Here is an 8865-nt window from a genome sequence, read left to right as displayed (position 1 = left end):
ATATCTTTTATGGTCATGCACCCTTGATGAGTGGTCTATTTTTACTAAATCTTGATAGTAGCGATACACATATTCATAGTATTGAAGCCAAAAGATATAAGTTTAATAATGATAGTGCAACTTATTTGTGGCACTACCGTTTAGGTCTATTGGTGTAAAGCGCATGAAGAAACTCCATGCTGATGGGCTTTTGGAATCACTTGATTATGAATCACTTGATGCTTGCGAACCATGCCTCATGGGCAAGATGACTAGCTAAGACTCCGTTCTCCAGAACAATGGAACAAGAAACATACTTATTAGAAATAATACATACTGATGTATGCGGCCCGATGAGTGTGGATGCTCGTGGCGGGTATCGTTATTTTCTGACCTTCACAGATGATTTGAGCAGATATGGGCATATCGACTTTATGAAACATAAGTCTGGGACATTTGAAAAGTTCAAGGAATTTCAGAGTGAAGTGGAAAATCATCGCAACAAGAAAATTAAGTTTCTATGATCTGATCATGGAGGTGAATATTTGAGTTATGAGTTTGGTCTTCATTTGAAACAATGCGGAATAGTTTCGCAACTCACGCCACCTGGAACACCACAGCGTAATGGTGCGCCCGTCGTAACCGCACTTTACTAGATATGGTGTGATCTATGATGTCTCTTACTGATTTACCGCTATCGTTTTGGGGTTATGCTTTAGAGATGGCTACATTCACGTTAAATAGGGCACCATCGAATCCGTTGAGACGACACCTTATGAACTGTGGTCTGGCAAGAAACCCAAGTTGTCGTTTCTTAAAGTTTGGGGTTGCGATGCTTATGTGAAAAAGCTTCAACCTGATAAGTTCGAACCCAAATCGGAGAAATGTGTCTTTATAGGATACACAAAGGAGACTGTTGGGTACACCTTCTATCATAGATCCGAGGGCAAGATATTCGTTGCTAAGAATGGATCCTTTCTAGAGAAGGAGTTTCTCTCGAAAGAAGTGAGTGGGAGGAAAGTAGAACTTGATGAGGTAATTGTACCTGCTCCCTTATTGGAAAGTAGTCCATCACATAAATCAGTTCCAGTGATTCCAACACCAATTAGTGAGGAAGCTAATAATGATGATCATGAAACTTCTGATCAAGTCACTACTGAACCTCGTAGGTCAACCAGAGTAAGATCCGCATCAGAGTGGTATGCTAATCCTGTTCTGGAGGTCATGTTACTTGACCATGACGAACCTACGAACTATGAGGAAGCGATGATGAGCCTAGATTCCGCAAAATGGCTTGAGGCCATGAAATCTGAGATGGGATCCATGTATGAGAACAAAGTGTGGACTTTGGTTGACTTGCCTGATGATCGGCAAGCCATAGAGAATAAATGGATCTTCAAGAAGAAGACTGACGCTGACAGTAATATTACTGTCTACAAAGCTCGACTTGTTGAGAAAGGTTTTCGACAAGTTCAAGGAGTTGACTACGATGAGACTTTCTCATCCGTAGCGATGCTTAAGTATGTCTGAATCATGTTAGCAATCGCCGCATTTTATGATTATGAAATTTGGCAAATGGATGTCAAAACAACATTCCTTAATGGATATCTTAAAGAAGAGTTGTATATGATGCAACCGGAAGGTTTTGTCAATCCAAAAGGTGCCAACAAAGTGTGTAAGCTCCAGCGATCCATTTATGGACTGGTGCAAGCATCTCGGAGTTGGAATGTACACTTTGATAGTGTGATTAAAGCATATGGTTTTATACAGACTTTTGGAGAAGCCTGTATTTACAAGAAAGTGAGTGGGAGCTTTGTAGCATTTCTGATATTATATCTGGATGACATATTGTTGATCGGAAATGATACTGAATTTCTGAATATCATAAAAGGATACTTGAATAAGAATTTTTAATGAAAGACCTCAGTGAAGATGCTTACATATTGGCATCAAGATCTATAGAGATAGATCAAGATGCTTAATTGGACTTTCACGAAGCACATACCTTGATAAAGTTTTGAAGAAGTTCAAGATGGATCAAGCAAAGAAAGGGTTCTTGCCTGTGTTACAAGGTGTGAAGTTGAGTCAGACTCAATGCCCGACCACTGCAGAAGATAGAGAGAAAATGAAAGTCATTCCCTATGCTTCAGCCATAGGTTCTATCATATATGCAATGTTGTGTACCAGACCTGATGTGTGCCTTTCTATTAGTTTAGTAGGGAGGTACCAAAGTAATCCAGGAGTGGATCAGTGGACAGCGGTCAAGAATATCCTGAAATTCCTGAAAAGGACTAAGGATAAGTTTCTCGTTTATGGAGGTGACAAAGAGCTCGTCGTAAATGGTTACGTCGATGCAAGCTTTGACACTGATCCGGATGACTCTAAGTCACAAATCGGATACATATTTTTATTGAATGGTGGAGTTGTAATTTGGTGCAGTTCTAAGCAAAGCGTCGTGGTGGGATCTACATGTGAAATGGAATACATAGCTGCTTTGGAAGCAGCAAATGAAAGAGTCCGGATGAAGGAGTTCATATCCGATCTAGGTGTCATACCTAGTGCATGAGGTCCAATGAAAATCTTTTGTGACAATACTGGTACAGTTGCCTTGGCAAAAGAATCCAGATTTCACAAGAGAACCAAGCACATCAAGGGACACTTCAATTCCATCCGCAATCAAGTCAAGGTGGGAGACATAGAGATTTGCAAAATACATACGGATCTGAATGTTGCAGACCCATTGACTAAGCCTCTCTCGCGAGGAAAACATGATCAGCCCAGGACTCCATGGGTGTTAGAATCATATAATAATGTAATCTAGATTATTGACTCTAGTGCAAGTGGGAGACTGAAGGAAATATGCCCTAGAGGCAATAATAAAGTTGTTATTTATATTTCCTTATATCATGATAAATATTTATTATTCATGCTAGAATTGTATTAACCGGAAACTTAGTAAATGTGTGAATACATAGACAAACAGAGTGTCACTAGTATGCCTCTACTTGACTAGCTCGTTAATCAAAGATGGTTAAGTTTTCTAGCCATAGACATGAGTTGTCATTTGATGAACGGGATCACATCATTAGAGAATGATGTGATTGACTTGACCCATCCGTTAGCTTAACACTATGATCGTTTAGTTCATTGCTATTGCTTTCTCCAGAACTTATACATGTTCCTATGACTATGAGATTATGCAACTCCCGAATACCGGAGGAACACTTAGTGTGCTATCAAACGTCACAACGTAACTCGGTGATTATAAAGATGCTCTACATGTGTCTCCGATGGTGTTTGTTGAGTTGGCATAGATCGAGATTAGGATTTATCACTCCGATTGTCGAAGAGGTATCTCTGGGCCCTCTCGGGATGTTGCATTACGGAACGAGTAAAGAGACTTGCCGGTAACGAGATTGAACTAGGTATGATGATACCGACGATCGAATCTCGGGCAAGTAACATACCGATGACAAAGGGAACAACGTATGTTGTTATGCGGTTTGACCGATAAAGATCTTCGTAGAATATGTAGGAACCAATATGAGCATCAAGGTTCCGCTATTGGTTATTGACCGGAGATGAGTCTCGGTCATGTCTACATAGTTCTCTCATCCGTAGGGTCCGCACGCTTAACGTTCGATGACGATCGGTATTATGAGTTTATGTGTTTTGATGTACCGAAGGTAGTTCGGAATCCCAGATGTGATCACGGACATGACGAGGAGTCTCTAAATGGTCGAGACATGAAGATTGATATATTGGAAGGTTATGTTTGGACACCGGAATGGTTTCAGATGAGTTTGGGCATATACCGGAGTATCGGGGGGTTACCGGAACCCCTCAGGGGCTTAATGGGCCTACATGGGCTTTAGTGGAAGAGAGAGGAGGCGACCAAGAGGTGGGAGCGCGCCCCCCAAGCCCAGTCCGAATTGGGAGGGGGCCGCCCCCCGTTTCCTTCTTCTCCTCTTCCCCTTCCTTCCCCCTTCTAGTTGGACTAGGAAAGGGGGGAAACCTACTCCTAGTAGGAGTAGGAATCCCCCTTTGGGGGCGCACCATGAGGCCGGCCGGCCCCCTCCTGCCCTCCTTTATATACGGGGGAGGGGGCACCCCATAGACACACAAGTTGATCTCTTAGCCGTGTGCGGTGCCCCCCTCCACAGATTTTTACCTCGGTCATATTGTCGTAGTGCTTAGGCGAAGCCCTGCGTCGGTAACTTCATCATCACTGTCAACACGCCGTCGTGCTGACGAAACTCTCCCTCGGCCTCAGCTGGATCTAGAGTTCGAGGGACGTCCCGAGCTAAACGTGTGCAGATCGCGGAGGTGCCGTGCGTTCGGTACTTGATCGGTTAGATCGCATAGTCGTTCGACTACATCAACCGTGTTACTTAACACTTCCGCTTTCGGTCTACGAGGGTACGTAGACACACTCTTGCCTCTCATTGCTATGCATCTCTTAAATAGATATTGCGTGATCGTAGGAATTTTTTTAAAATACTTCTTTCACCTACAGCAGGAGGATTAGAAGTGCAACCTGTCGCTCCTCGACCACCACCAGCTCGCGGGTGGCCAGATCGTGGGCGAGCAGGCGAACGAGCAAGCTGTGGCAACCATGCTGATGGAGAACCAAGGCTTCGTCGATGAACATCAGGCGTTGTACAAGTCAGTGCGGAGCGCCCACACCATCCGCCACGAGTGATGGCAACTCCATGTAATTGAGGCGGAGCGCGACCGCTTGTTCGAGGAGATCGTGGCGGAGGCGTACTGGGAGCGGCGCATGCGGTGGCGGATGGGAACGCTGCCAACATTGGCAGCTTTGCGTCATTTGCGCCGGCTCACAATGACGACGAGATTGGACCATCCTGCTCAAGCATTGACGGCCGGGCATCAAACTCCGGCATGGAAGCGTAGGACGTGAAACACGGACATGCCCACGTGCGGCAAAGAGCAAAAAACATGGGACACCGACGTGACCACACCCGACAAAGACAACTAGGGTGCCTTCATTTTTACTATGTGAAGGAAATCTTAAATATTAATAGAAATGCCGTGCCTGTCTTTATTTGGTGCATCGGGTCGGATGACTGCTATCTGTGAGCACGTTCGAACGTGTCCATGGAACGTTTGGCGTGTCCGATTTGATGCATGGCGTTGGAGATGCCCTTGCATAGTGACGATCGGCTGACGGGACGGGGTACTCCACATATCTACCGTATGTACGTAGCCAAGTAGTCCATCACGACAACCGCATAATTCGATCACGGCCTCACTTGCATAGCTGCGCAGAGTAGGGGCTAGGGGTGCACAATGACGGACGCACGCACGCGCTTAAATCTCTGCGTGCGTCATGTCTGTCTCGCTACACCCGAACAGTAGCAGCTAGGTAGCGTAGGACTGTCGCAAAAAGAAAAAAAAAGGTAGCGTAGCGTAGGACGATCGTTCTAGTATGTGGCTCAGGCTCACCGGCGGGCAAGCGCACGCGCTGGGGGAGGAGGCGGCGGCCGTGGTGCGGCAGGCGGTGAGCTTGGCGGGGCGGCGGGGCCATGCGCAGGTGACGCCGCTACACATCGCCAGCGCCATGCTCGTGGCTTCCCCAGCCACGGCAGGCATCCTCCGCGCCGCCTGCGCCAGGTCCCAGTCCCTCCCGATGCAGCACAGCGCGCTCGACCTCTGCCTAGGCATGGCGCTCGGCCGCCTCCCCTTGGCCAAAGAGGCCAGGCCAGCGTCCGCCGTCGCCCACGATGCTGACCGCGTCGAGCCGGCGCCGTCGAACGCGTTCGTGGCCGCGCTGAAGCGGGCGCAGGCGCATCGGGGGCGCAGTGGCGGCAAGGTCGAGCTCGAGCAGCTCGTACTCTCCATCCTCGACGACCCGAGCGTCGACCGTGTCATGCGCTCGGCTGGCTTGGCTAGCTCCCAGGTCAGAGCCAGCGTCGTGTCGTCGGAGCAGTTGAGTAGGGCAAGTTCCGACGTCACGCCTTCTCCCAGATCGGTTCCGATGAAGGCTAGGGCTGGTGGACAAGCATCTCTTTCTCTTCAGACCGTCCCGGAACTCCACCCGCCGGTCGTCGCCGACGTCGTCCCGGACGGAAGGTACTTTACCACATCCAGAGTGTCGCATGCACGTTTATGACTGGCGTTTAAATTACATACTCTGGTGGGGACGCAAAAATGCTACACACATGAAACTTTACGGGGCTACAACGGACCCCTTCCAACTTACTGCTAAACTTCTCCCCTTGATTTTCACGGGGATGGAGCCAGCTTCACCTCTTCTTCCCAATCACAACTTTTCACATCAGCACGTCCTGTAAACAACGTCCACGAAATCCTTCCGTGTGTGTAGCAAAGCTCTTCGGGACGTGCATCAGGTTTGTACATCAGCGGTGTGGTGCTTTTCTAGTAAATCTCTATATTCCTTAAACGGTTGGACGACCCTATTACTACTGTTCTCCCCACCTTGCTACTGCAAACACCATTCTCTTCCCCAACAGTGTAATCATCGCCTTCGGCTTGTTAATTTGTTATGTCCCACGGGCACCTCGTCCTGACCAGAGTTAGTACATGGACGTGTGGACCTAACACTCTCCTTAACTCTACAATTATCCTCCTCGATCGTCCTCCACCTTCGTCATTTTCACTTCGCAGGTGGCTCCTCAACTCTGTTATAGTCGCTACCACTCTCCTTACCTCATGGTACATGGACGTGTGCTGAAGAAAATAAACAAGACTAGCAAATTAAAATAATGGTTCTCTAACATTTTGTTTCAGTTGATGGCATTATAGTAATGGTTTTGAATATGAAATACCAGTTGCCTGGCCGGCAAATTAAAAAACGTGAGGAAGAACGTTTCTATGGCTTTAGTTATTCTCCGTAGTTTTCTCCTATAGTTAATTTGCACTAGTTTTTTGCGGGAATAATTCGCACTAGTTCACTTACATAATAATAGAAATTATTTCCCTTGTAAAAGATTACTCACTCTATTCACAAAATTGCTTCTTGTTTTAGATACTGACATGATCTGTGTATCTTTGGCTGTAATATTGTATACATGTATGTTAGTAAGAACATATTTTTTATGATAGTACTATTTTTACGTTAACATTATTAATATTTTTTATATGTTCATATTCAAAGTTGAAAAGGTTATACCCCGCAAAAAAAGAAGTTGAAAAAGGTTATATTGCATCCTTTGTATGAAGTCATGTATCTTCGAATGGAGATAGTACTATCCTAGTTTGTGCTAGAAGTAAATCTAGTTGACAACAAGGCAATAATAGACGACTGTCATTTAGCCAATGTAGACGCATGCATGGTACTTGACTAGTCGAATGATTTTATCTATTTCTGAGGGGCTGAGAAAAACTAATTATCCCTGTTTTCTTGAAGTGAATGTCAAGCGAGCAAAGCAAAATCAGGATCAGGGCAGCCGGCTTTCTTATGGGGCACGAAGGTAGACGCAACGACGGCGATCCTGCCTCCGTGGCTCCACCGCCACAAATGTACAACATACTGCGGCACCAGTCGTCAAGCAAACGTACGTACGCATAACACATTCAGATAGATACATGTGTGTGTAATATCTCTCATGCATGAAGTCGTGAACTCACGATCTGATTACCCGTGACACATGCAGGGTGCTTTCAGCCGGCCGAAGTTCACGGAGCTCACCGCGCAAAATCTCAGGATCCTGTGTGACGCGCTTGAGCAGCGAGTTCCGCGGCACGCAAGCATCGTTCCCGGTATATCCAGTACGGTGCTCCGGTGCAGATCCGGCGTGACGAGACGGAGGGCGGGGAACAGGCCAATGACATGTTTGTTCTTCCAAGGAAGGGACGGTGGCGGCAAGATGGCGATTGCTCTAGAGCTCGCGAGGCTTGTGTTTGGCTCCTACGCCGAATTCACCGCCCTGCAGGGAAACACCGACATCCCTGCGCGCACCGGCAAACTCACCATCAAGAGGAAGCGATCACCGGACAACGGCGGCGACATTGGAGCGAGGCTGCTCGAAGCGATCGAGGAGAACCCTCACCGCGTAATACTGATCGACGGTGTCGACCGACTGGATCGCAATTCAGAAATACTCATCAAGAATGCGATAGCGGGCGGAAGAATGGTGGGGGGATGCAACGGCGACGTGGTCGGTCCGGAGGATGCCATTGTGGTGTTGACCTCTGACCTGTGTGACTCGACGTATGTGGCTTCCGCTTCCTCCCCACAGGTGAAGCGACGACAGAACAACGAGGACGAAGATGATGTCACAGACATGGAAGTGAGACCACGTCATCGTCTCTGTTGGGATCTGAACGTTTGCGTCGTGGATGGGGAAGAGGAGGAAGACAATTTGGCTGACGATGAGGGGTTCCTGAATGTTGTGGATGGTGTTTTCCTTTTCAATTAGTAGAGGATAATCTTCTTTCAAATGGATGGCAGGTGTTAGTTAGACCATGTAGCATAGTTTAGAGTAGAGTTTATGAAGTCTAATATGATCATTTTCCCGCAAAAAAGAGAGTCTAATGTGAGCATTTTCTCAGACCAAAGCCCTTGGCCTGACCGTTTTAATAACCCCTCTAAAACCTCCTGCCTGTGCTGTAATTCTAGAACATCGGCGGCTTTGCAACTTAGTTTGAGATATTGTCAATTCGGGGGTCTCTGGGGCAAAAAGAGCACATGCGGCCCTTTAATATAAATATGGAAATATGAATATCCCTTGTCTTGTTATTGAGATTACCCTAATTCTTGGTTCATAAACATCCATAGTAAAAACAAGCCGATGAATTAAGTATGAGATTATGGTCACTAACATTGTTATCAACCGTGTTGATGTCAACATTGTCTTCCATAGAATTTTCGGGGCTGTTTGGATCGTAGACCACGTCTGCTCA

At 46.7% G+C, this 8865-nt stretch overlaps 1 protein-coding gene across 1 annotated transcript; it reads left to right on the top strand.

The window, feature by feature from the left end:
• The first annotated feature begins 5364 nt into the window (after positions 1 to 5364).
• On the top strand, positions 5365 to 8456 carry LOC125507585 (protein SMAX1-LIKE 3-like). Its single transcript, XM_087525117.1, has 3 exons — positions 5365 to 6072; positions 7370 to 7517; positions 7617 to 8456. The coding sequence occupies exons 1-3, from the start codon at positions 5429 to 5431 to the stop codon at positions 8379 to 8381; spliced, it is 1557 nt and encodes a 518-aa protein (XP_087381243.1). The 5' UTR covers positions 5365 to 5428; the 3' UTR covers positions 8382 to 8456.
• Positions 8457 to 8865: the final 409 nt, after the last annotated feature.

Source organism: Triticum urartu, chromosome 5A, assembly GCF_056163025.1.
Source record: "Triticum urartu cultivar PI428250 chromosome 5A, HENAU_Tu73, whole genome shotgun sequence".
NCBI classification, from domain to species: domain Eukaryota; kingdom Viridiplantae; phylum Streptophyta; class Magnoliopsida; order Poales; family Poaceae; genus Triticum; species Triticum urartu.
The sequence above is the reverse complement of the archived record's forward strand: the minus strand, read 5'-3'. Positions and strand labels throughout refer to the sequence as shown.